This window comes from Phyllostomus hastatus, unplaced genomic scaffold (assembly GCF_019186645.2).
Source record: "Phyllostomus hastatus isolate PE091 unplaced genomic scaffold, TTU_PhHast_1.1 phas_contig_1198, whole genome shotgun sequence".
NCBI lineage: Eukaryota > Metazoa > Chordata > Mammalia > Chiroptera > Phyllostomidae > Phyllostomus > Phyllostomus hastatus.
This window is the reverse complement of record NW_025333547.1, coordinates 15,338-42,821: the sequence shown is the minus strand read 5'-3', so window position 1 is coordinate 42,821 and position 27,484 is coordinate 15,338. Positions and strand designations below refer to the sequence as shown.

Below are 27,484 nucleotides of genomic sequence, written 5' to 3'. Positions count from 1 at the left end.
TTATTTTTTTATTTTTAGAGAGAGGAGAAGAGAGGGAGAGAAACATCAATGTGTGGCTGCCTCTTGCATGCCCCCAAATGGGGTCCTGGCCCACAACCCCACTATGTGCCCAGACTGGAAATCGAACCTGTGACCCTTTGGTTTCCATGCCCATACTCAATCCACTGAGCCACAACAGCCAGGGCCAGCTTTTAAAATTGTTTAAACACTTGAAAGAGCCATCTTAGTGCCATCTGGTTTTTATTTTTGACTTAATCAAGGTAATGTAGGTGATTCATTTTTAAAATTTTAAAATATTTATCACTAGTCTTGGGAATGGTTAGTCTTCAAGCTGCAGTACTTTTTCTTTTTTTAGGAAAAGAAAAAACAGAACGAAAAGATACCTGTTTTGTACAGGAAAAGGCAGTATTGGAGGGAGGAGACTTAAAAGCTAGAGGGAAGAAAAGAAATTTTAAAAATGCTTATTAAAAACAGAAACTGCCCTTTTGTGGAAAATTGTTCCTTTTTTAGTTTTTAATGAAAAAGAGTTCAGCGTTTTCATTTTTGAGAAAATAGGAGTTGAGTTCATAGAAACATCCTGGATTGGGCAGACATTTGTTGGGAACGGCCCTGCCTGGTATCGGAAGCTGTAACCCCCGCCTAGGCTAAGGCTAAGAGAACGCCCTTGGAATCATAAGCCAGCAAGGAGACAAGCTTATCTCCCTGACTAGAGCACTGCTTCTGCTACTTCATACCTCACCCTGCCTAAACCCCAATGCTTGGTCGGTTAGCCAATGACGGGTAAGATTCCCCAAGGGGGGAATGACCTAAGACAGGCATGATCACGTGGGAGGCCCCCAAAAGAAGGACTCTGGGGGCTACGGCAAAAGGGGGTGATGGACTCTCGCCCTTTGGCTTTGACAAAGCCCAAGTCCTCCTGCTCTGCAAGAAAATCTCTTAATCTCTTGGCTGCCTTACTTCCCTTGCTCCACCTAAGCCTGAAACAATGACAGGGTGGTGCTGCCCTGTGCTGGAAAGGGTGGATTCCCCGGGTGATCAGGCCTAAGAAAGAACATGTAAAATCCTGTGAAACCTGCTTTTAGAATGCTCTCAGTTGAATGAGAAGGGTCCAAGGAGGAAGTTAGTTTTTTCATTAAAGTCTTACAGCTCTTTGACCCTGACTCAAAATAGACCCTCAGAGTTCCTTGTTACCTATCGTTTCATCCTTACTTCCTCGCAATGAGTAATGTGCTTTACCTGAATTCTTATGCAAAATGAACCCAATAAAAGCCAGTTTGGATGGTAAAGTGGCATGCTCCCCACTAGAGGGGGTGGCAGTTACATCCCTACTTCTCCACAGAAACTGGTCTGTCTCTGTGCATGTTTTTTCTCGTGTTTCAACGAGCCATCTGCAGCGGTCTGTGATCACTGCTGGCCGGTGACCCATGCATCAGATATTAGCTTTTCCTTGAGCCAGAAGTGAGTCTGGGGAAGGTCAGCAGTAAGAACGGTGACTGCGTGTATTTCTCCTCTCGGGACAAGGTGGTCTGGCTCTCTCTGGAAGTGAAGTCGTGTTTCTGAGTCTGAGAATCCCTCTGCTCTCACCTAGAATAGCGCTGCCATGGGGTGGGGGCTCCAGTCGTTGTGGTTAAAAAAGTAACCTGGTCAATTTTGTGCTTGTCTTCAAGGCTGGCTGAAGTAAAAACTGGTATTTTAAAACACTTTCAGAATGAAGGGCTTTTTAAAATTGAAAACTGGAAGAAGAAGAAAAAATGGAAAGAAGAAGAAGAGAAAGAAGAAGAAAAAGAAAAAGAGCAGCCATCCAGGCAAACTGGGCCAAGACTGAGGAGCAGCTGCGGAGAGCAGCGCCCAGGCCCCAGTGCCTGCACTCTCGCGCTCCCTCCTTGAACTTCACCTGCAGCGCCTGCAGCTGGGCCTCCACTCTCTTCCACCTGTGCTCTGAGTCCACTTTAGCCTGCTGCAGAACTTTCACGTCCTTAGTCAGCTCCCCTAGGTCATGCTCCAGGGTCTGCTTGTCCTTCTCAAGGTTGGCTTTCACCTGGTGGGGGAGGAAGCAAAGGAGTGATGAGGGGCATCCAGGCCCTGCCACGAAGCTGCTGTTTCCAGTATCTTAGGAAGGACTGCAGGGTTCATATCCAACACTGCCGCCTCTGTGGTGCAAGTGATGTTGGGCAAGTTTAGGAGGCGGCCTGCTGGTCAGAGTCCTGGACTCAGAAGATTCCCCTCTGATCTGTCCTTATCACTCAACGGATTGGGACACACAGTATCTGCCCTCCTCTTGAGGGTCTCAGAGTGGATGAGAATGGGCTTGGGTGTCTGGCCAAGTGAGAAGCAGAAGTCAAAGACATAACTGCACATTGCGGATGACCACCTAGAACCTGGAGACTGCTTCCGTACATGCCTCCTGTGTGACAGGCAAGGGGACACTCAGGGCACAAGCCTCTGGGATGGTGCCCTCCTCTCCAGGCCCCAACTCACAGGAGGAGGTGGTGGTGACACACAGTCTCATTTCATTCCAGGGAGCCCTGCTACTTAGTAAAGCCCTGAGGGGACTTCTGTCACAGAGAGCCACCCCCACTCCTCCCTGGAGTTGCCCTGGCTTGTTTCCAGCCCTGCCCAAGGCTGGCCCAGGGGAGGCCCTGAGCTGACCCTGCTGGCCAGTGGGCAGCGACCCTGAGTGCCCCTTGGCCCCAGACTACCTTCTGCAGCTGAATCATCTTGGCCTCCATGCTCTTCCGCTTCTCCTGGTTCTCTTTGGTCTGTGCCAACTTCTCCTCAAGGGAGGCGTGCATCACCTCCAGCTCCCTGGTGCAGTCTTTCATCTTGGCCTGGGGATGTGGAGGAGACCTTGGAACCAGCAGGCCTCCAACCACCCACCTACCCCTGCCCCACATTCCTCCCGCTCAGCCCCTCCTGGGAAAAGCACCCACTGGAGCTTGGGGTTGCTTTGTACCCTGATGCCACCGGTAACCAGCTTATCTGAAAGGACTACCTAGTAGCTAAAGCCAAACATCCCTTTGCCCTCCACCATTTGTGCACTTCGGGGCCATTAGCATCCCCCAGCTCACTCTGGGCGTGGGAGTCTCGGCGCACGTATTGGCCCCAGTTGCGAGGCTTCCACTCCCTGCAGCACCCTGGGCACTGGGACCCCGAGCTGCTGCACCTTCCTCAGTGCATGCCTGCTCCCCTGCCAGGTCATCCTGACAACAGGGAGGGTGTGACTCCTTCCTTTGTCAGTACCCTGGAACATGTTTTAATTGGAAAGATCCTGGTCAAATAGCGTTTTTTCTCCTGTGGCAGGAAATCCCAAACAGGGGCTCCCTCTGTCACAGCTTGAGACTTGTTAGGTTCAGTCTGATGCTTCGAGGAGACTGCCACCAGCCAGCGGGACTTCTGCGCCCTGTGACCTCATCAAACTCAGGCATTGAAATGCCTCCTCATTTCCACCTGTTTGCTGGGTATGAGGTAGCAGCGCAGAGATCCTTTAACTTGTCATATTTTAAGTGCAGCTCAGGGGAGAAGGTCCCTGGCCATCCCTGCTCTGGCTGCTCCTCTGACCCTTCAGCCCCAACCCTCCATCATGGCCCATGAGGCTGCACAGGGTCACCTGGGGGCCACATCCTGTTTCTTGTGAAAACGTGCCACTCAGTGACTGTCGTCACCAGGGGCATTGCACCGCCAGGGTAGACACTCCACTCTCTAATGCACTCAGAGGCACACATTGTCCTGCAGGTTTGCTCTCCCACTGTTTTTTGCACGCGGCCTCTGGGCCTGAGTCTCCATCTGAGACAGGCTGGGGCACCAAGGCCTTGCCTGGCTAGGGGAGGGTGGAAATTTCCAGCATTCCCTGGCTGCCCTGCTGGTGCCCCAGCCCCACACTGAGCCCAGAGCCACTGTGTGTGGCCAGCACTGGTCTGGTCTGGCCTGACCTCACCTGCAGCTTCCGGAGCTCTTCCAGGGCCTCGTCGTGGTTCTTGTTGGCCCAGTCGGTCTGAGCCTCCAGGTCCTTCGGGTCCACCTCCAGCTTCTTCCCATTGGCCATGGCCATTGAGCACTGCATCCTGTCCTCCTCCAGCTCTGCCTCCCTCTCCTGCATGTGGGGGAGACACCGGCGGCTTGGAGGTCATGAGCCACACACAGACCCAACCCCTGCTCTGAGCCCAGGTGGCTTTGGCCCCCTTCTCTGGGACCCACGGGGCCCCAGTGCCCAGTGAGAAGGACTGAACAGAAAACCGCTGATAGAGCCACTGGCTCCGCTACCCTTCCAGGCACAGAGGACTGGAAGACCTGGTCCAGGAGCTCTCGGCAGTCCAGGTGGAGGAAGGACAGAAAGGAAGTCTGTGGAAATGTGGGGACAGGGGTCCTTGTCCAGGGGGAGAGGGAGGGGCAATACGCACATTTGGGACAAGCTGCTTATTCTTCTCCTCGCTCTGCTCCTGTCGGACCCATCTGAGCTTGGCCTTTACAGCTGGCAATTTCACCTCCAAGCACAGCCTGGTATCCATGGTGGTCCAAAGTTCATCCTCCAGCTCCTCGAGCAGGGTCTTCACCTCTTCCACCTAGGAATCCAAAGCTGCTTAGATTCCTGCAGGTCATGGACCTGCCACTCAAGGGAACCCGAGTCAGGACTGGACAGACAAGAGATCCCTGTGGTCTCTGCCTTGGTGTTCGTTCCCTCACCCACTACTAATCCATACTGGACCCCTCAGCCCCTCCTGGGACTTACACTCTTGCCAATGTCAACCTTGGAGCTCATGAGGTCCTCCACCAGTGTGCAGAACTTCCTGTTGAGCTGCTCCAGCTCTGCCTTCTGCTCCCTGGCCTCCTCCAGGTCCCAGACCAGTGACAGTGCCTTGGCCTCTTTCTCATGGGCTTCTGCCTCAGCCCAGTCCAGCTCCTCCGCATACTTGGCCGAGATGGTCTTCTCCTCAGCCAAGAGCTGTGAGAGATTGGGGTCCCAGGAGTCTCGGGCAATGCACTCCTACAAGGAGCTCCCAAGGTGCAAACCATCCAGACCCAGCTCCTTGAGGAACGAAAGGCCTGGCGCTGGGTCTGAGGGGTGGGGACTAGGAAGAGCCAGCAAGCACCAGGTGGCTGCTGGGGAAACCCAGCTGGCTCCCAGGGTGACGTGCACTGCTCACTATGTCCCTGTAACTGGACGAGGGTAGAGATTGTCTCTGCCGCCTTGCTTTAAAGTCCGTGTTTTTTATCCTTTATTAAGGGTTCTTTATGTCACACAGCGCCCCTTCCATGAGAACCCACAGTAAACATTGCACAGACCCAACCTGGAAAGGCTTTGGAAGTTCTCCTGAACGAATGGATGGTGTTCACCTTGAAGCCTATGACTCTGGCTACCTAGAAGCCTGTAGCCCATGTGCGGCCGCCTCTAAGGATGCGAGCTCAAATACCCCTGGTCCACTGTTTGTGCGGGCCATCCCTCGTTTGGCCTTGTATGCCAACCTTCCCGCTCCCAATGCCCGGAACTCTTCCTTAAAGGCCCAGGGAGGAAATGCTGTAGCCCTTGCAGGCTGTGTCTGCACAGCAAGCACGTGACTCTGCCCTGACGGCATGACAACAGCCAGAGACGACAGGAGAGGAGGCAGCAGGGCCCACCCCAAGACACTTCCTTCCAAAATGATGGGCGCCGGGTGGTGAGAGCCTGGGTCCCTAGCCCCGACTTGTTCTATTTTGCTATCCCAGCCCCGTGTCAGTGTGACTGCAAGCTTCCTCAGATCCTTTAGTGTGAGGGGGAGGAGGTATTGACACGTGAACCACCATTCAAAGTAATTAAAATCAGATCACTATAAAACAATGTGAAAATTGTAGGAAACAGAAAGTCGAACACTCGGCACTAAACCTGAGGTGTGCAGACAGCCTGTTCTGAGCACTCCTTAGCCAGGCCCCTCGACAAGTGGGACACCCAGCGGGACCTCCAAGCACCTGCAGGGTGGTGATGGGATCCCAGGGCCCACTCCCTGGTCAGTGGCTTTGAGCCTGAGGCCATGGAGCTAGAGTAAGACAGGAAATGAGAAGGAGCTTTTCAAACAGCATGCATACCTGGTCTAAACTTCTTCTGCTTTTTCCTTCAGGTTGAAGATGCTCAGGTGCTGGTGTTTCTAGGTCCACGACCTGGTGGTCCAGCTCCTGCTGCAGCTGCGTCTTGGTCCTCCTCCAGCTTGTCGTAGGCGGTCACCTTCTCTTTCGTAGCAGCTGCCTCAGCTCTTCCAGGTCCTTCTGGAGCTTCCTCTTGGCTTCCTCGGGAGTCTTCAGGCACCCCAGGCCATCCTCCATCTTCTTCTTCATGTCGCTCACCTGGCCAGGGACAAGGAAGAAGGAAACACCCACAAGGGCACCTGTTCAAACAACACAGGTGATCCCCTGGCGGCTTGAAGCTGGAGTGCTTGTCATGCACAGAGACCTGGGAGCCAACCCAAGAGAGGCCGCTTCCCCTTCCATCTCTCTCGAGAGACAAACCTTCTGCTGAGAGCAACTGTGCACTCCATGGAGCTGAGGGCAGGTCAGCTCTGGAAGGAGTCTCTGCTGTGACCTGCTCCAGGCTGCTGGTTTAGAAGGACCGAGGCCCAGGCAGAAGTGTCCTCCACTCACTGCGCTCCCACAGCAGGGCTGGTGCCCTCTGGGGAATATGTCTGCTGAGGGCTGAGGACCCTGGGTACCTGTCCCGCAGCCTCTCCTCTTTGCACATGGACAGAAAACTGCCACCCAGAGCACGTGCTGGCTGCTCCTACCCACACCATGGAACGGACTGTGGGCCCGTCCTGTGCGTAGGGCACATCTGGCCTGGAGCACTTAAATCCCAGGACAGGATCTAGAATGGGGGCTCTTGGTCCACTTCAGGGCATGGACCCTGTGACAGCATAGAGCAGACTGGGACTCCTCCTCCTCACCCCAATGTGACACACAAAATACACGGGATGATCAGGAAAGTCAATGCAGACAAAGGCGGCTGTCAGAGGTTCCACTGAACTGGTGAGTGACCCACGTGCCTCTCTGTGAGCACCACGGAGAGCAGCCCCCTGAAGTGCAGGGAGCACAGTGACACCCCCAAAGCCCTGCCCTGTCTGGGACATGGTGACTGCTGGTTTCTAGTGACCAGGACGACAGGCACTGGGACTGCCGTGGTTTGTGGTCTACATTCATCAGGGAGGAAATGCTAGGTGTCAGCTGGAGACTGGTGAAATGAAGGGTGACATTCAGTCTCGTCTCCCAAGTTCACAGATCCTGGAATTCTACCTGGGGACCCAGGGCTAGGAGCCCTGGGCTGGAGAGGATGGGGACTCCCTGGAGAGGAAGGGTGCCCAGCTCAGGCCGACCAGGGCGGACCCAGCCTGCAGAATCCAACCAGTGTCCCTGAGCCACCCAGCAACCCAGGGGGTCTCAAGGGGGAGCTAGCACCGAACCTGGGCGAGCAGGGTGGCAACCTGCTTCTCCAGGTTGTGCTTGGCCTCCTCCTCCTGCTCCAGCTGCTTCTTCAGGGACCTCTTCTCCTCTTCCACCTGCTGCAGCTGGGTGCTCAGGCCCTGCTTCTGCCGGTCCTGCTGCCGCAGCAGCTCCTACTCCAAGGACAAGAGGGACGCAGGGCTCAGGAGGTGCAGCGCCAGAGCCTTGCTGTCCCCACAACCTTGGCGGGAGGGAGCAGCTGGTACCTCCAGTCAGGACTGAGATGGTGAAGACCCAGTGGGGAGCCGGGGGGACCCAGAGACCCCGTGGATGCAGGGGAGGATGAGGAACCAGAGGAGCCCTGGGTCGGGACACCCAGAGGTCTGGCAGGGGCTGCCATGTGGGCACCTCATCCTCCCGGGGAAGGTCCAGCTGTAGAGCACTGTTGCCCCCCCTCACCTGCGTGTCCTGCAGCTGGGACTCCACAGTGGAGACGTCCTTGGTGAGCTGGCTGCACTTGCTGTCAGACTGCCTCAGAAGGCCCGTCACTCTGTCCAGCTCCGCCTGCTCGGGGACGGGACAGACAAAGGCCCAGGGTCTGGAGCATGACTGCTCTGGCCCCACCTGGGTGCCTCTAGGCTAAGGTGGACCTGAGTCACAGGCTGAACCCAGCATCCTTGCTGAGTGGCCACTGTGAAGCATGACACAGGGCAGGAGTCCTAGAGAACTGGAGGCGCTCCACACCCAGGAGCCCCTGAAGGCACCACCGCCCAGCCCCGGGTCCCAGCAGAGGCCTCACCTGCAGCTGTGTGCGCACTTGCTCTTCCTCCTTGAACTTCACCTGCAGCTCCTGCAGCTGGGCCTCTGCTTTCTGCCGCCTGTGCTCTGAGTCCCATTTTTCCTGCAGCAGGACCTTCACCTCCTTGGCCAGCTCCCCTCTCTCATGCTCCAGGGTCTGGTTGGCCTTCTCAAGGTTGCCTTTCACCTGGCAGGGGAGGAAGCAGAGCTGTGAAGAGGGGCATCTGGGCCCTGCCATGAAGCTCCTCTTGCCAGTGTCCCAGGAAGGGCCACAGCGTTCAAATCCAGACACGGCCGCCTCTGTGGGGAAGGGATGTTGGGCAAGCTTGGGAGGTGGCCTGCTAGCAAGTGTCCTGGTCTCAGAAGTCCCACACCTGGCCTGTCCTCACTCAACTGGAAGATGACACCCAGCCTGCATCCTCCTTTCTGAGGGGCCTCAGAGTGGATGAGAACGTGCCTGGGTGTTGGCCAAAGTGACAGGGACATCAGGAGCCATGACCGCACACTGCGGAAGACCGCCAGAACATGGGCCCCGCTTCCATGCGTGCCTCACGTGTGCCAGGCAAAGGGGCCTCCCAGGGCTCAAGCACCTGGGAGAGACGCCCACCTGTCCAGGCCCCAATGCACAGCAGGAGGTGGTGGTGACACACAGTCTCCTTCACCCCAGGGAGCCCTGCTACTCAGTGAAGCCCTCAGGGGACTTCTGTCACAGAGAGCCACCCCCACTCCTCCCTGGAGGTGCCCTGGCTTGTTTCCAGCCCTGCCAGAGGCTGGCCCAGGGGAGGCCCTGAGCTGCCCCTGCTGGCCAGTGGGCAGCGACCCTGAGTGCCCCCTGACCCCAGACTACCTCCTGCAGCTGAATCATCTTGGCCTCCATGCTCTTCCTCTTCTTTTCGTTCTCCTTGGCCTTTGCCAGGATCTCTTCATGGGAAGCACGTGTATCCTCTATCTCCCACATGTAGTCCTTCATCTGGTCCTGGGGTAGGGGAGGAGACACTTGACATCCCCACCCCAGAAACCTCCCACTAACCCACTCCTAACACTGTTCCTCCCACAACCTCTGGTTACAAACGCCAACAGGAGCTTGTGGCTGCTTTTCACCCTGACACCACCATTAACCAGCTGAACTGAAAGGGCAAAATAGTAGCTAAAGCCAAACGTCCCTTTGCCCCCCACCATTTGCGCACTTCTGGGAGGTTAGGATCCACTAGCTCACTCTGGGCGTGGGAGTCATGGCGCATGTATTGGCCCCAGTTGCGTGGCTTCCACTCCCTGCAGCCCCTGGGCACGGGGACCCCGCGCTGCTGCACCTTCCCCAGTCCGCACCTGCTCCCCTGCCAGGTCGTCCCCACCACAGGGAGGGCGGGACTCCTTCCTTTTGTCAGTCTCCTCTATGTGTTCTAAATCTAAAGTTCTTTGTCAAGTACATTTTTTGTTATTTTTGGTGATTTACATAAACTACCAAATTGGGACACCCCATGTCAAAGTGTGACACTCCTGTTGGGTTCAGCAGATGGTTCCAGAAGAATACAGCCAACCATCCAGGCTTCTGTACAGTGCACCTCACTAATCACAGACGTTTAAGTTTATTTTTGTTGCTGCTGATTTGCTAGTTATGTTGTTGCAACATAGAGATCTTTTGATTTTTATTCTTTAATTACATCAGGTAAAAATTGCTCATGTTTTCATCCCGCTCCGGATGTGCTTCTGAACCATAAGCCCCAACCTTCCATAATCACGGAGAACCATGATGTCCAGGTTCATCTCTAGTTGCAGGTTGTCATCTTTGGTGGCCTGAAGCCCAGACTCCAGCTTTTCAAGCTGTGTCTTCATCTCTTCCCTCTGGTCCTCCAGGGCTTTTTTACACTTTTCGAGATTCTGGACCTGACAGCCAAGGGGACCTGAGTCAGGAACAGAGGGACAAGACATCCCCGAGGTGTGCCTCAGTGTGGGGTCACCCTCTGACCCTCTGTGCTATCTGCCTCGGCCCCTCCCGGTACTCACACTCTCATTCATCTCATACTTGGAGCTCAGGAGACCCTTTGTCTTTCTGAATAATTGCTTTTTGCAGTTCTCCAGCTCTGCCTCCTGCAGAATCTCATGAATCCAGATGAGTTCCTCCAGCTTCCCCTCCAGCTCCTGGGCCTGCTGCCTCAACTCTGCAGCTGACTCCGACTTTGACCCTTCATTCAAGTGCTTTGTCTCCTTTACAAGGCTGATCGCATCTTCCAGAAGGAATACACCTGCAGTGGCCAAAGCAAAGATCCAGGCTCCTTTGGCCACTTCTTGAGCACTGATCCCAAAAGCTTCCTTTAGCTCCCTGTTGTTTCGCATTGAGATCTTTACTGTGGTCACCAAAAACCGGACCTCTGCTTCTATGAGAGGCTTAGCTTTGGCCACGTTGGAGGCACGGACGTTCTTCACAATCTTGTACAGGGATAGGATGCCCTTCGCTAAGGAAGCAATTCCAGGTACGATTTCACTTAGAACCTGCATGACCACCTCATTGTCAATGGCATCAGACACCAGACGACAGGCTTCAGCTTTTGCTGACTTGTTCCCTACACGTTCTGCAATGCTGGCAGACACACTGGTCACAGTCGCTATTGCTCCCAGTCCGGTTGCTGCAAGCACCAGACTGGCCCCGGCTGTCATGGGTCCCAGGGACAGGCCAACGATGGTCAGGGTGCCAGACACAGCACTGGTGGAGCTGGCCACCATGTTGGAGATGGTACAGCCCCTGTGCATCCTGTCAACAGTGTCAGCCAGTGCATGGAGATGCGCTATGCGCCACTTGAGGTCCTGTTTCACCCAAGTAAACTGCTTCATAAACATCTCCCTATGCCGCTGCTCATCTGACAGGTTTTGTTTGTCCTCCGTGGCCATGAGTCTTTTCAGCTGGTTCAGTTCTTCATACAGCGCATCTGCCTCCTCCCTGTAATGATGAAGGTCAAGTGAATAAGAAACACAGTTCGCATATCTGTAAAATGTCTCAACCAGACCCATCCTGCATAATTACAGAGCTGTGACTATAAATTAAATGGAAAGAATTTCACAAGTGTACAAAATTGTCTTTCAATGTTAAACCCATACTTTGTCTCTTGTACATGCTCCCCAGCACTGGTTCAATCAGGGAAAAATAAGGGAAAGTCCTCCTAGGATGCCCCAAAGTGGTCAGTATTTCATGAACATGGCTCCTCACTCAAGTGCAGGCCAGTCTATCACCAGGGAAGTGACTGTGGACTGGGGACTCCGAGGGTGAAGAAGGGAGAGTGGGGAGGAACCGAAACACCTTCCTTCAGAGGGTCCAGGAGAGTGGTGCAGACAGAACCTGACCATTGAGAGGCCTGCCCTTTGCCTTAGACACTGGGATGTGCTCTCTGGGTCCCTAGTGTCCTGACTCACAGGAGCCTAGCATAAGGCCACTAGACAGTCTGACAAGGTGACACATGATGGAGATTTGGGGTCACATTGTATCAGTTATGGCCTAAGAAGGAACTAGAAAATAAAGACATTCGTTAGGCCTCCAGAGGCGACTAGACACTATAGGTCAGCCATGCGGACACCATGTGATTCACCCCAGGAACCCTCTGTGCACTGAGGCTCAGGGTGGGAAACACTGCCAAATGCACATCAGGCTCTTCTGAGCCTTCTTCTAACTAGGCCTTGATCTTGGCCTTCCATGTTCTGTCCTTCACAGCCTATATCTTTCAGTCTTAGCCTGACTCCTGCTAAGCCAGGTCAGAGAGAGTCTCCCAACTGTGATGACTGACATCCTGTTATACCTGATCAATTCCTCTTCCCCCAACTCTGCAGCCTTAGTCCTTGACCTGCCTGTAGCAAGGACCCTGTTAGGGGAGCTTAGCAAGAGTCCCCTGGACCCATGACACCCCCTCTCAGTCATGACCTACCCACCGTCCCCCCAGTCTGTTCTTTGGCTCTAACCCCCCAGGGGTCTCTGCTGCATTCAGAGTGGAGCCCTGTCTCTCCTCTCTGTTGTGGGAGTCAGGACAGGTGCTGCCATCAGCCTGGGTGAGAGTCTCCTTCCATCTTAACAAGGGTCAGAAGAGTTTTCTTTTCCAGGGTGAGCTCCCCTGGTTGGCAATGCTTCGAGTGCATTGTCACAGCTGAATGGGGACAGTGAGGTGTCCTGGGGACAATGGAGGCTTCCCATTTCACACCCTCTCTGACTCTGCCCCAGGCTTCTCTCCTGTGGCTGACTGTGAGCTGTGTCCTTCCCTATCACAAAACTACTGTGGGTGTGATAGTTTTCAGTGGGTGCTCTGAGTCCTTCTAGGAAACTATCAAACCTGAGGGTGGTGTCAGAGGAAGTACAGCACTGGGGACTTTACCCTCACATTTACATTGTGGACACTTTCAATTAATGACACTAATGGTCACTTTGGGTGGCATCTGCTCTCTGCCAAAACTGATGCCCTTTGACCTCCCCAACCAAAGGTAACTGGATCCAGGCACAGCCCCAGTTCACAGGGAAGCAGGGGATATGCTACAAAACTTGGTTCACCTGGGACACTCTAGCCCACCATCTTGTACCTCCAACCTCTCAGGTGTCACCAGCCGAACTCACACCTTGGCTGGCAACAGCTTCCCTTGTGTGCACATCAAGGCCGTGTCCAAGTTCCTGGAACCTCTTAGAGACACGGGCCACTTTGCCAACCATGTGCACGAATTGCTGGGCCTGACACCTGCATCAGGACCAGTGGGGCAGGAAGCACTTTCCTCAGACTCAGGCGGCTGAGAGGGTGCATTGGAATCCCCCAAGTCACACAAAAGCCACAGCCACCCATTCTGATGTTGGAGTCTGTCATGAGCCACACAACCTGCCTTCTCCCTGGTCAGGGGTTACTCTGCACAGAATACCAGAGGGACCGAAATGGCAGACAGGACCCCAGCTCCCAGGCAGAGTGTGGAGGACATTGGCACCAACACCTGCTACTCCCAGCAATGAGGGACCAAATGAGGGAGGAAGGAAATGTCTCCTCCCCGACACAGGACCACACTAGGCTCTGGCCTCTCCAGTTTGTGCCCTATGTGCCCCAGCTGCCTCCCTCTACTCCCAGCCCCGCTGCCCTGCGGAGTCTTCCTTCTGGTCCTCCAACCGTGACCCAGCCCCACTCCACCCTGACGCCTGGCTCTCACCCTGGTGCAGGCCTGCCTGGTCTCCTGAACAGGATGACCACACTTGCTCCCTCACCCTTGACCCCGCAGTGCACCCTAAGGCCTTCACCACCATCCTATCACATGACCTGCTGTTCCCACTGAACAGAGAGGTGACAAATCAAAGACTCTGGGACAGAAGCACAAAGCCCCAGAGCTGAGCAGACACAGAGTCAGGATTCAACCATCTCAGCCTGGCTCCATCCAGCCTCTCTGCCTTCTGAGCCAGCAGGCCCTGCAGTGTGTGTCTGAGTCCTCCCTGAGGGAGGGACAGCCCCCAGCCAAACCCCAGGGACTCCACATGTACCAGGGTGCAGCAGGCTTGTCCCCAAGCAAGTCCTGCTTGCCTCCCATCTCCAGGAGGAAGACCCTTGGCCCCTGTGTTTTCCCAACAATCTTTTGAAAAGTTCATGTTAACTGAGCACCTACTATGTGCCAGTCATTAGGCTACATAGTTCATATGCATTATCTTCTTTTCCTCAAAATAAAATTGAACAGATGAATAAAACACTGTGTCATTAAACAACAGTCACCCTGCGGGTTTCATCTCCTCCACCTGAGACTGTTCACTGGCAATGAATGATAGGAAGTCTTCCTCATGGATTGTTGAGAAGAAACACATTCAACCCCAATCACAGGATCCTGCCTGGAGGAGGTGTGGCTGGCAGGGTCTATTATATCAATGGATTTCTGGTGACAACACAGGCATCTCCCGGAGGTTACCTGGGCACGCTGGATGCTGCCACAAATCTCTCCCAGGCTTCAGCACTCAGCAGGCACCGCAGTTTCTCCATGTTCCGTAGGTCCAGTAAAAACTCAATAGCAGGAAGAATCTTTCCACTTTCTAGAAGGAAAGAAAAAAGAATAAGAGGAGAAGAAATTGTAGTAGAACGTAAATGGTATTGAGTATAAATCAGGTAGTTGAGACCTGAATGAGGTCATGAGTGTGGGACTCATATCCAGTGTGACTGGTGTCCTTATGAGAAGAGGGAGAGACACCGGATCCCTCCCTCCCTCTCCCCTTCCGCCCCTGCACCCCGTGCACACAGGGAAAGCATAGAGCATGTGCGGACAGAGCAGGAACACCGCCATCTGCAAACCAGGAAGAAGGGTCTCCGCAGCAAACAGCCCTGCCAGCCCGTGATCTGGGACTTCCAGCCTCAGGGATTAAATATCTGATCCTGGGATGTCGGTGTGTTTGGGAATTCAGACTTGTTGGTCTTTCAGAAAGAGAGTGCAGGGCACACGTGCTGTGTGACCCCCACCTCCAGCAGGACCTGGGCAGCACCCAGTAACTACCGCATTCCTGCTGCGACAGTGAAACAAGTGTATTCACCTGAAATGGGGCAGATCCTGTACCGACTGTGAAGAGTCTCACGTCAGCACAGAGCAAGATGACTGCCCAGCTGAGCTGCCACAAACATGTGGCTCCCAGGGATTTGGAGGCCGTGGAGTGGCCACTGAGGGGTGGGGGACTAGTGTGTGCATTGTGTGTGCAGAGACGGGAGGGGAAACGTGTTTCCTGCTACACTCACACAAGAGACATTGTCTCATTCCACAGAGACAGAAAGAGAAAGTCAGGATACATGATGGCCCAATGCCAGCAGGCAGAAAGCTCAGAGATCAAATCCAGGGTCAATGTCTGACATTCCTTTACATTACTTTGAAGCCTCTTATGTTCAAAATTTCATGTAATTTCTATTACTACAAAGAACTGTATGCCAATAAATTTGAAAACCTAGGTGAAATGGACAAATTTCTAGAAAAATATAATCTTCCAAAACTCAATGAAAAAGAAGCAGAAAGCCTGAGCAAACCAATAACAACAAAAGAAATGGAAACAGTCATCAAAAAACTCCCAACACACAAAAGCCCTGGACCAGATGGTTTCACAGGAGAATTCTACAAAGCATTTAAGAAAGAGCTAACCCCTATCCTTCACAGACTATTTCAAAAAATCCAAAAAGATGGGAGTCTCCCAAACTCTTTTTATGAGGCCAACATCATCCTAATTCCAAAACCAGATAAAGACACAACAAACAAAGAAAACTTCAGGCCAATATCGCTGATGAACATTGATGCTAAAATCCTCAACAAAATACTGGCAAACCGCATCCAACAATACATTAAAAAGATCATATACCACGACCAAGTGGGATTCATTCCAGGGATGCAAGGATGGTTCAATATTCGCAAATCAGTAAATGTCATACATCACATAAACAAAAGCAAAGACAAAAACCACATGATCATATCAATAGATGCAGAAAAAGCATTTGATAAGGTACAGCACCCATTTATGATAAAAAACAGTCAGCAAGGTGGGAATAGAGGGAGCATTCCTCAACATAATAAAGGCCATATATGAGAGACCTACAGCCAACATCATACTCAATGGGCAAAATTAAACTCTTTTCCACTAAGATCAGGAACAAGACAAGGCTGTCCACTTTCACCCCTTCTGTCCATATAGTACTGGAAGTTTTAGCCACAGCAATCAGACAAGAAAAGAAATAAAAGGCATCCAAATCGGAAAGGAGGAAACAAAACTGTCACTGTTTGCAGATGACATGATAGTGTACATAGAAAGTCCTATAGACTCCACAAAAAAAACTGCTTGACCTAATAAATGAATTTGGCAAAATAGTGGGGTACAAAGTCATTATCCAGAAATCAAAGGCATTTCTGTACACCAACAATGAAACAGCAGAAGCAGAGATCAAGGAAAAAGTCCCATTTGAAATAGCAAAAAGAAAAAGAAAATACCTAGGAATAAACCTAACCAAAGAGGTAAAAGACCTGTATTCAGAAAACTACAGTAACACTGAGGAAAGAAATCAAGGAAGACACAAACAAATGGAAACATATACCGTGTTCATGGATTGGAAGAATTAATATCATCAAAATGCCCATACTACCCAAAGCAATTTACACATTCAGTGCAATTCCTATTAAAGTACCAATGGCATATTTCACAGACATAGAACAAACACTTCAAAAATTTATATGGAACCATAAATGACCCCAAATAGATGCTGCAATTTTGAGAAAGAAGAGTAAAGTAGGAGGGATCACAATACCCAACACTAAACAATACTACAAGGCCACTGTAATCAAAACAGCCTGGTACTGGCATAAAAACAGGTACATAGACCAATGGAACAGAACAGAGAGCTCAGAAATAAACCCAAGTCTCTATGGTCAATTAATATTTGACAAAGGAGGCAGCAACACAAAATGGAGTAAAAATAGCCTCTTCAACAAATGGTGTTGGGAGAATTGGACAGTCACATGCAAAAAAAAATGAAACTTGAATACCAACTTATACCATATACAAAAATAAATTCAAGGTGGACAAAAAACTTAAATATAAACCGTGACACCATTAAAGTCCTAGAAGAGAACGTAGGTAGGCAAATCTCAGATATTTCACGCAGAAACTTTTTTACTGACTTGTCCCCTAGAGCAAGGGACATAAAGGAAAGAATAAACAAATGGGACCTCATCAAAATTAAAAGTTTCTGCACAGCTAAAGAAAACAGCATCAAAATTACAAGAGAACCAATGTATGGGGAAACATATTTGCCAATGATACCTCAGACAAGGGTTTAATCTCCAAAATATATAAAGAACTTACATGGCTGCACTCTAAGAAGACAAGGAATCCAATCAAAAAGTGGGCAAAGGACTTGAACAGACACTTCTCCAAGGAGGGCATACAGAAAATCCAAAGACACATGAAACGATGTTCAATATCACTAGCTATCAGAGAGATGCAAATTAAAACCACAATGAGATACCACTTCACACCAGTCAGAATGGCCATCATAAACAAAGCAGCAAATAACAAGTGTTGGAGAGGTTGTGGAGAAAAGGGGACCCTAGTGCACTGTTGGTGGGACTGCAGACTGGTACAACCACTATGGAAAGCAGTATGGAACTTCCTCAGAAAACTAAAAATGGATCTGCCTTTTGACCCTGTGAATCTACTGCTGGGACTCTATCCTAAGAACACTAAAACAACAATACAAAAGAACGTTTGCACCCCGATGTTCATAGCAGCACAATTTACAATAGCTAGGTGCTGGAAGCAACCTAGATGCCCATCAGTAAATGAATGGATCAAAAAACTATGGTACATTTACACAATGGAATTCTGTGCAGCAGAAAGAAAGAAGGAGCTCCTACCCTTTGCAGCAGCTTGGATGGAGCTGGAAAGCATTATGCTAAGCGAAACAAGCCAGGCAGTGAAAGACAAATACCATATGATCTCACCTTTAACAGGAACCTAAACAACAAAATAATGAAACAAGCAAAATATAACCAAAGACACTGAAAGAGAGGACAGGCTGACAGTGACCACAGGAGAGAGTAGAGGGAATTTCAGGGGACATTGGAAAGGGTTCACGGGAACAAACTTAAAGGACACATGGTCAAAAACTAGGGGGAGGGTGGTAATGGGAGGGAAGTGGGGAGGGGTGGGGGGGCTGGACTGGGAGTAAAAACAAGAAAACTGTATTTGAACAATGATTAAAATAAAATTTTAAAAAATTTCATGTAATTTCTACATCCTATTCTAAAGTACTCCTGTGGGTGGCTTTTTAATTTAAAAATGTGTCGGACCACACACTGCTGATTTCTATAAAACTACCCTGCAAATGGGGTTCCTGTTGCTACTCACAGATGCCCCAAGATGGGCTGTGAAGGGGGGGTCTTTGGTTTTAAGATTTTATTTATTCACTTTTAGAGAGAGGAGAAGGAGGGAGAAACAGAGGGAGAGAAACATCACCCTGAGAAAAAAACATCGATCCATTGCCTCTTGTGCGTGTTCCAACCAGGAACTGAACTCCAACCCACACGTGTGCCCTGACAGGGGAATGAACCCGTGACCTTTCAGTCTGTTGAGATGACACCCAACCCACTGAGCCACCCTGGTCAGGGCTGAGAGTGTGTGTTCAGGTGGGTGTCATATTGGACCTGCAGCTCTAATCCTGTGATCAATCAATGTCACCTCTGTCCTCTCCAGGCGGGTCCCAGGGGACACACTCCCCTGATGGCAACTCTGACCCCAGGCTCTCCCATTTCCTAAACAGGAGGTCAGCTGGTTTATCCTCAGGGAGTCCGCCAGCTCTAGCCCTCCCTCAGGGGTCCCAGAGCCCGCTCAGGAGCTCCTGGCTTCTGACCTGTCCTCCCCTCCCTTGTCCTGCAGCATCAATAATTTTTTTTTCTCCAGGGACCCTCCGGGGAGGGTGATTTTGTTGCAAAGGCAATGCAGTCCTGATTTGGGTGGGTGGAGGGCTGTTTGTTCTTTCCCTTGGTTCATCATAGGGAGAAAGGAAACCAGGTCTTAGCTATAGGGAGCCCAGACCACTCCAGCTGTGTTTGTATTGATCCGGGGCTGGTGGGAGGAGGGATGGCAAAGCTGGCCTCTGTGGGCACATTGAGATCCAGGTAAACAGTTCCTGCCCTGAGACAGTCACACCTGGTGAGTAGGTGTTTATAATTGGGAACGAGTACCAGCCCTCACACAGCCGTGCAGGCTGGGAGTGGTATGGAGGGGTCAGTTTCCACCTACAAATAGCTGATGCCAGGTAGGTAGGACCAGAGACTCCTGTCTCCCCAGGGGCTGTGCTGGCCTCTTCTGAGTCACTGGGTAGGTGGAGGGGAAGGAAGGCAGTGAGCACTGTGAGCAGAGAACCAGGAAGGGGACCCCTCCCATCGACTCTGGGTTGAGAGAGCACCCCTTGGCCCTCGTTGGGGGCTCCAGGACCCTCATCAGCCCCCTTGCAGGTTCCTGTTCCTGTGTGGATACACTCAGCCTGGAGGCGCCACCCTCAGTTCTGGGTCATGAGTACGAACCATCCAGGGAGAGGGCGCTGACTACCTGGGTTGACGTTGCCAGCTTCTGAGGCCATGGTGTCGGCAGTGGGATCTCGGGACTTTTCCCTTCAGCTCGCCCTCCTGTGTCCATGGCTAGACAGGGCAGCGCTTCACCCCTGGGGAAGAGAAAACAAACTGTGGGTGGAATGGGAGCCAGCTGTGGCCACAGGGGGCAGCGAGGGGCCGGGTCTCTGCTGCTGCCCTCTGGGATGGATGCAGGGGCCAAGTGGACTGAGCCCAACGTGTCTCTCTGTGTGCTGGGCTCTGCCCGCTGCTCTTCCAGAGAAGTCGCTCTCCTCCCTCCAGCGCACTCCTGCTGTCCTGTAGGGTCAGAAGGAGAAGACGACCAGACAAGGAGACAGACATCTGAGAAGTCAGGAACCGAAATGAGCAATAAAACCAAACACAGAAGAAAAGACGGGAAGGGATGTTTTGGAGATTTCTTGAGGCTGGAACATTTGTGTTTACTAATCAATAAAGCCAACACTGACCGTGATCTATGGCAGCGTCCCCTCCTAGTTCCCTCACCAAGTGCTCTCACACATTTCGTGGGGTGGGCACCACGGTGGCTCCCATCTGACAGGGGAGGGAACTGGCAGAAAGTCCAGGTTTTCCCCTGAACTCGGGTTAGGGCAAGGCTTCACAGCAGTGCAGGGGCCGGCACTGGAACTGCAGTCTCTCTGACCCAGATCCCGTGTCCCTGAGGACCACGCTCTACTCTCTCTGACACCCCGCATGCTCACCCATGCGCATCTGCTTACTTGTCAGTGACCCTCTCGTTCCCAAACTGTCTTGCACCTCATGCCCTCTTCTCTGTCTTGATCAATTTCCTGGTGCTGTCACTTCCCAAAGCCTGTCCCCTCCTTGCTTCTGCAAGATACTTGTCCCCTAGGGGCCTGGGGGCCTGCCGCCCTGGCTATATCCCTGCAGTGGCCAAGCCCTCCTGAGGGGGCCCAGTCCTCTCTGCTGTCCTCCCCTGCTGCTGGGCAGTAGCTTCTTTCTAATTCTTGATGAAAAGAGTGCAAAAACATTCTTCTTGCATAAAAATTTGCCTGCATTTACGATCACTTCCTTTAAGATATTTCTAGCAGTAGAATGACTGGGTCAGAGCATATCAATATATAAAAATTCTTTCGTACCTAGAGCCCCACATTTATGCAAACAAATCGTATCACTTTACACTTATTCTCACAGGATATGAGGGTGTCTATCTCTACTATCTTCCTCTTCAATAGTCTTTTCTAAAGAAACAGATCTTCCTAGTTGAAAGATTTCTTACGGTAAACGATGCACAGCAGGAATTTGCCGCCTCCCCCATGGGATGAGTGCTGTCCAGGAGCGCTCAGTCCTTTCCGCCCTCGTGCATCTGGTCTCCAGACCCCGTTCCTTCTGTCCAACGGAAACTCTGCACCCACTGAACCCTAAGTCCCCACCCCCGCCTCCCGGCCCCTGGAACCTGCCACCCCACTTCCTGTCCCCCTGGACTGGACCCCTGTAAGTACCTCATGCACGAGGAATCCTAAGGTATTTGTGTTTCTGTGGTGGCTTGTTTCACTTAGCACCGGGTCCTCAAGGTTTGTGCATGTGGTAGCATGGGCCAGGGTTCCCTTCCTTTTTAAGGCAGAGACAGATAGATAGATGATAGATAGATAGATAGATAGATAGACAGACAGACAGATAGACAGACTTTGAGAGTACATTCATTAAGGCTGAGGACAGTGAAAGGAGGAAGGCCTTAGGATAGAAGGAGCAACAGGGGAGCCCAGGCAGGGCTGCTGTCAGCTGACTGGGGCGTCGGAGAACAGATGGCCCTGGAGACAGGGTCGGGGGTGAGCCCATGAGGAGCAGCCATGCCCATCGTTCCCCTGGTGACCAGTCTCAGAGTGGCTCTTAGAGTTGAGGAGACACACGCCCATCGGGGAAGAATGCAGTGGGTGTGCCCCCGAAAATATCACCAAGGCAGTGATATTTTTTTGAGAATTTCTAGAGAAGTTTATTTGAGCCCAACTGAGCTCTGGAGAACAATGGTTTGCACTTTCTTTTCTGCTTTTGAAATTCAGGAGGGGACACAGGGGAGATCACATGGAGGTGGGAGAAAGCAAGGTGGGGACTGGATAGCAGGAAGTTAATAACACTTACAATTATTTCAAATGTGTGTTAACCTAGATGCACAGGACAATGGACAGGGCTTGCTTATGAAAAAAATAAATCTTTTACTAAAATGTTAATTGCCTGGGGTCTGCCCATCCACCATGACCTGCCCAGTTAAGAATTTATGATGAGATCACCCCGTGTGGTTATTTTTCCACAGACCCCCCTTTTCACCCACAGACCCCCTTTCAGTCACAAATGAATCTGAAGGAGGCATTGACGCCCAACCTTTGGGTGGATGCTGTGGTCTCAGCACTAGAAGGCTCATCCCTAGGTTGTCTCAGGGTGGACGTGGGCTTGACCCCTGGGGATGGGGCCACACTGTCACCATGGGGTCTGAGTTGAGGTTGAATTGTCCCCAAACTCGAAGGGGAGGTGAATGGAAGGCAGTCAGGTCGTATGGCCGTCACTGGGGAAAAGCAAAGTGGATCATTTCCATTCTACGCCCTGTCCACTCCCTGCTGCCCCTCCTGTCCCTGGGCCCTCCGTCCACCGCCACAGCCAGGCTCAGTCCTCAGGTGGGTCCCATCACCTGGACACACAGCCACCAGACTCACTGGCAATTGAATAATTCCATTTGTTTTTCCTGTCTATCTCAATGAAAAGCTCTTTCTGGCAGAAAACAGATAAAACTAGGGCTCAGATTTCACACACATTACCCCACTGCTTCAATGTACTCTTGACAGTTCCGTCACATTTCTGGGGGTTCCATTTATTTCCCCCGTCTCCTTCCCGCAGCCATGATGTCTTTATATGAGGAGGGAGAGGAACAGTGGAACGTGAAAAAACACGAGTCCCCCTCTTAAAACGTGATGACGATGGCCAGGCCTTGAGCAGGACACTCCAAAGCCTCCCCTCCCCCAGATGGCCAGCCCAGGTCTGGGGCTCCGCCCAGTTCCCTGCAGCCCCTCCCACTGCTGCTCACTGAGGCTGCCAGGTGCGGTGCTCACTGCCCAGAGGCTCCTGTGAGGGCACATGAAGGGTGCTGCTCCTTCTGACCGCTGTGGGCACCCACTGAGTGTGTTGGTATTAAGAAGAAGATGAAGATGGAGACACAGAAGAGGAGGGGGAGAGGAAGGAGAGGAATCAAAAAGCTCCTACAAAACCAATCAATCAATGGATCCATCAATCCCAAGGAAATCCTAAAGGTAACCCAGAAGGCACCAAGTACAGATGTGGGGGAAGAAATGTTAAAACCAATGCTGAGTTGCGGAAACATTTCCAATCAAGACGCAAACCCCAGAAGCCAGGAGGGGAGAGTGTGAGTGAGTGGGCTCTGAAGAGTTAACTCTGCAGCGGCTGCCACCACCCAGTCAGCCCCACGGGAGACCACGAGCCACTGTGAGCAACACACCCGTACACAAAGGGTGACGGTCCCCCTCCCACAGGAGCCTGCGGGTCAACGTGAAATGACTGTCACCAAAATTTTATCATGGGTGACAGTGTCGTCCCTACACCGAAAAAGGTTGCAGGTTTGATCCCTGGTTGAGGCGCATACAGGAGGCAACTGACCCATGCCTCTCTCTCACACCGGTGCTTTCTCTCTCTCTCTCTCTCTCTCTCTCTCTTCCCTCCTTCCACTCTCTCTAAAATTAACAAACATATCCTCAGCTGAGGATGAAACACTAAATAAGTAAAAACTAAAATGGGTGAGCAATAAATTCTCAGAGCAGTGACTTGCCCGGCGTCTCACAGCTCTCAGAAGCCAGTGTAAAGGCCAACGCCTCCCGTTGCTGCTGGTACTTAGGAGGGAAGCGTGGCTTCAGTAACTCAGAAGGCTCCAGGTTTCCCTCTCCTGCATAAACACCGAGACGGAAGCTCAGACTCCTCCAGTCGCAGCCACAACTTTGGTCGGTTTGTTAAGGTGACAAAGCGGGGGCCGTACAACGCGCCCACCTCACTCCCTTCGTCTGGGACTGTGAAGGGTGTGGAAAGAGATTCGGAACCGGGCGTAGGCTGAGAAGGCACAAACTGCCCCCCACCACACACACACACACACAGAAGCCTAGCAGCACAGTGATGGAGAGTCACTTTGCATGTTGGTATCAGCAGACTAGCTTCGTAATAATGCTGAACAGTTTGTTAGGGCCCAGGAGACAGGTGTGACTCTGACCCACGAAGTAGCTGGGAGGAGGCTCCTCCTGTCACAGCACCTGCCTGAGAGCTTGGAGACAGGTCTCTCACCTCCACAGGGCCACGCCTGCCAGGACTAACAATGGCAGCCAGAAAGGCAGAAAATTCCGGAGTGCCAGCAGGTATAGCTGATTGTGAGAAAAGTCGGAAATGGGGTGATGCACAAGGACCCAGGCTGGGATTGAAAGTAAAATGGGGGCAGCCCTGTGCAGCAGGGGGGTGGGAGGGCTGTTGCTGGGCGGCCATGGGGAGGTGCTGCGTGGTCTGGGGTTCGGAACTGGAGATCACGGCTACGGGGCTGGTGGTGCTGGGAACCTTGACACGCCTGCCCAGCCGAGCACCAGTTACTGGGAGGAACCGGGAGCAGCGAGCCGCGGACTTCTGTTCCTTTTGTTCTGGACGCCGGTGCTTCTCACTGGCCTGCGCTGAGATGCACCTGCCTGGGCAAAGGGCGAGGGCAGGACTCTGTGTGTGTTTGTGTGTGTTCGTGGGTTTTCGAGTGTTCAAAGGGAATGGGACTTAACAGCAAAAATCAGCCATTACTCTAAACCTGTATAACTTTTAATTAAGTACTTCCCTCTTTACTAAATTCTGGCATTGAGAGCCACAATTTTTATTGGTGGCGAGCACAAGAATCCCAGAGCAAAAGACCCACCGTGGGTTTCTGTTTCAGGACCACCTCTCGCTTCTCCCCTCACCCCACGGCCCCAGCTCCAGCCAAGGGCAGGGGGCAAAGTCCGGGCCATCTTCCTGCTCAGTCTGCCATCACGGTTCCCCGGGCTGGTCACTCCCCGCTCAGGGCCTCGGTTTCCCCACAGGGCACAGGGCCCAGCACTGAGCCGACAGGGTGGGAGAAACAACCTCTCAGGTTCCCAAAATCTCAAAAGCAATCCTTTGCCCCCACCAATCTCAGCAGCAGCCCCAGGGGGGCAGCCTCAGGATGGCCGGAACCCCACAAATGGGGGCAGGGGGAGGGCTGGGTCTGACCTGCCTGTCCTCCTCTACCTCCTCTACTTTGGGTAGGGGACCCGAGAGGGGGGAAATTCTAGTAAATAGTTATGAGCCTGGCAGGTGACACATATGGTAAAGCTGTGGTTTCAGCAGCTGCAGAAAAGGCCCATCCTGACTCCCAGGAGACACAGTCGGCCTCGTGGGGCACAGCTGGGGACGTCCAAGCCATTGATTCCCAGGGAGACACAGAAGCCTGCCCACCCGCCCAGGGACAGCTCACTGCCCAGGGGGAGAATGCTGCAGTTGTTTTTTTAATCTAATTTTTCCCTGAATTTCAAAATCCCTCACCGCCCACACCTTCTTCTCTGGTACAGAAAGGCTGACTTGGAAGGAAATGTCACACTGTCCAGACCGTGAGGCCATCAGCCTGATTCTTCTCAGACCACGGTTTCTGGGGTGTGGACAACTGTCTGTTCCCGTGTGCCAGCGCACAGCTCTGGGGACCGTGGTCTCTGGGGAACTGACGGTGTTTATGCCCAGAAGCCCCACCTGCCACGGGCTCCTCTGAATAAAGCGCCCACAGAGATTCATCCCTGTCCCTGCCTATTGGGGTCCCTGGGTGACAGGGAGCAGGAACGCATTTCTTTTTCTCGTTTCACTTTCTCCCAGTCACCCCAACAGCCACCTTCTACCTGGGGTCCCTGCTCATGACTCAGGGAGCCCAGGACCCGAGCTCAGCTGGGGGGAGTTTTGTGAACCCACCCCAGCCGTTTCCCCTCCTCTCCAGTGTCCAGGGCCCCAGGGGAGGGAGGAAGCCCTCAGACACAGCTGGGGGCAAACCCAGGCTCTGAGCTTCAGTTTCCCTCCTCTGCAGAATAGCGACACAGCCCCTGCCTCAGGGAGGTGTTGTGAGGATGGGAGGTGGGTGGAGGGCTCCTACCCTCCCCAGCTTACCAAGGACCCTGCTCTGGCCGAGCTGGAACAAGACTTCGTTGCTCTTAGCTGTGCAGATCCACTCGCCAAGTGAGTCTGAGCAAAAAGGAAACACCTCTTCTGGCCCCAGAGGTTTCAGAAAGCAAAAGGGAAAGCAAGTGCCCAATTCTGGGAAACTCACCACCAAACAAGCACATCACCCAAATGGCATCACCCCACACAAGCAGCTGGTCACCACCTCCCTGCTGACCCCTCTGAGGGGCAACCCCAGAGCCCACAGCCAGGGCCTTCTGGGCCCAGCCCGTCCTGCCTCCTGCTTCTGGAAGGAAGACCTGCCCCTGACAGACTGGGGGAATCCCTGGGACACATTACACCCCCTGCTCCAGGGGCTTGTCCCCAGACCCCTGCCCTCTCATCTTCCCCACAGCCCCCAAAATGCCTGCCTTGTTCCCACTCTCTGTCACCAGCTTTCAGCACAGTCCCTGACCCTGCAGGTGCTCATTGTAGACCTGCTGCACTGCATTGCGCTCCTTCCACAATTGAAGGCCACCTGCAGGCAGCTCAAGACCTTTGCTTACATAGGTCCTTCTGCCAGAAGCACCAACTTCTACCACCTGGGAAATGATGCTTATCTTTCAAAGCCCAAGTCTAGCATCACCTCTTGGGTGACCCTAGAAGATGTAGTCCAGGATGTACTCCACAGGGTCCCCTGTCCCCTGTGGGCTCTGCTTCCATGGCACCTGGAGGAGGGGCCTGAGCTCATGGCTTGGACCCTATGGAGGTGTCTCCCTTGACCGCTTTTGATAAGATCTCTCTCCAGACCTGTCCCTGGGCAGGGACACTGTCCCCTAGCCATGGGGACCTGTCCAAGGAGACCATCCCTGGTGGTCAGTGCTGCCTGGGTGCACAGAGAGAATCATGAGAGTGGGCAGATTTCCCTTCTGGTTCACTTCTTTAGGATGACAGATCTTTTCCTCTCCAAACAAAAGGCTTTTACAAGAAGGTCAGTGTCAAGGGGCACAGAAAAGTCTGCAAACAGGAAGCGCACCTGGTTTCCTGCTGGCTCTGGAGCAGAGCAGCGCCATGCACGGAGGGCCGAGGGTGCGCCCGGCCCAGTGCAGGTGCACAGCTGGTCAACCTTCTGCTGCTCCTTCTGCTTGGAGACATTCTGCTGCTGGTGGTCCTAGTCACAAGCAGGCTGACCAGCTCCTGCTGTGGCCACGTCCCCCTCTTCAGCTTGTCACAGGCGGCCACCTTCTCCTCGTATAGCTGGCTCAGCCCCTCCAGGTCCTTCTACAGTATCCTCTGGGTTTCTCAGCAGTCTCCAGGCTTCCCATGCCATCCTACATCTTCTTCATGTCGCTCACCTGGCCAGGAAGAAGAACTAAGGAGACACTCAGGATGGCACCTGCTCAGGGAACACACCTGAGCCCTTGGCAGCTGGGAGCTGGCCTGCTCCTGGTGAATAGAGACCAGAGAGCAAACCCAGGTGAGGAGGCTTCCCCTGCCACCCAGCAAGAGGGACCAACTTTGTGCCGAGGGCATCTTCACAGTCTGTGGAGCCGAGCGCAGGTCAGGTCTGGAGGGCTTCTCCACTGTGGCCGGCTGCAGGTTGCTCATTTACACAAACTAGAGGCTCAGCTAGGAGCGTCCTCCATTCACTTCGCCCCAGGCAGCAGGGCTGGTGCCCTCCGGGGTATTTTCTGCTAGGGTCAGGAGGACCCAGGCAGCTGTCCTGCTGCCTCCTCCTTCCACGCAGCAGAAAACTGCCACCACACGCACATGCTGGCTGCTCCTCCGGACCATGGGGTGGACGGTAAACCTGTCCTGCAGATAGGGCACATCTGGCCTGGGGCACTTAAGTCCCAACACAGAACCGAAAACGGAGTACTTGGTCCACTTTTGCTGTGGATCCTGTGACAGCGCAGACCAGAATACGACTCCTCATCATCCCATGTTGATACACAAAATACACTGGATGATCAGGAAAGTCAAAGCAGACAAAGGTAGCTGTCAGAGGTTACACTAAACTGGTGAGTGACCCACATGCCTCTCCATGAGC

General features: G+C 52.7%; 1 protein-coding gene across 1 annotated transcript in view; it reads right to left on the bottom strand.

Annotated features, from left to right (window-relative positions):
* Nucleotides 1–1,318: 1,318 nt before the first annotated feature.
* The window catches only part of LOC123824993 (myosin-9-like), a 41,288-nt gene continuing 15,122 nt past the window's right edge, over nucleotides 1,319–27,484 (bottom strand). Inside the window, exons 2-10 of the mRNA XM_045848416.1 lie at nucleotides 14,098–14,218; nucleotides 10,201–11,131; nucleotides 9,044–9,172; nucleotides 8,198–8,383; nucleotides 4,727–4,807; nucleotides 4,398–4,559; nucleotides 3,935–4,090; nucleotides 2,700–2,828; nucleotides 1,319–2,038 (exon numbers count right to left, since the gene is read on the bottom strand). Of these exons, the coding sequence (XP_045704372.1) occupies nucleotides 1,721–2,038; nucleotides 2,700–2,828; nucleotides 3,935–4,090; nucleotides 4,398–4,559; nucleotides 4,727–4,807; nucleotides 8,198–8,383; nucleotides 9,044–9,172; nucleotides 10,201–11,131; nucleotides 14,098–14,218 (2,213 nt within the window). The 3' untranslated portion in view covers nucleotides 1,319–1,720. The remainder of the gene's footprint in view (nucleotides 2,039–2,699; nucleotides 2,829–3,934; nucleotides 4,091–4,397; nucleotides 4,560–4,726; nucleotides 4,808–8,197; nucleotides 8,384–9,043; nucleotides 9,173–10,200; nucleotides 11,132–14,097; nucleotides 14,219–27,484) is intronic.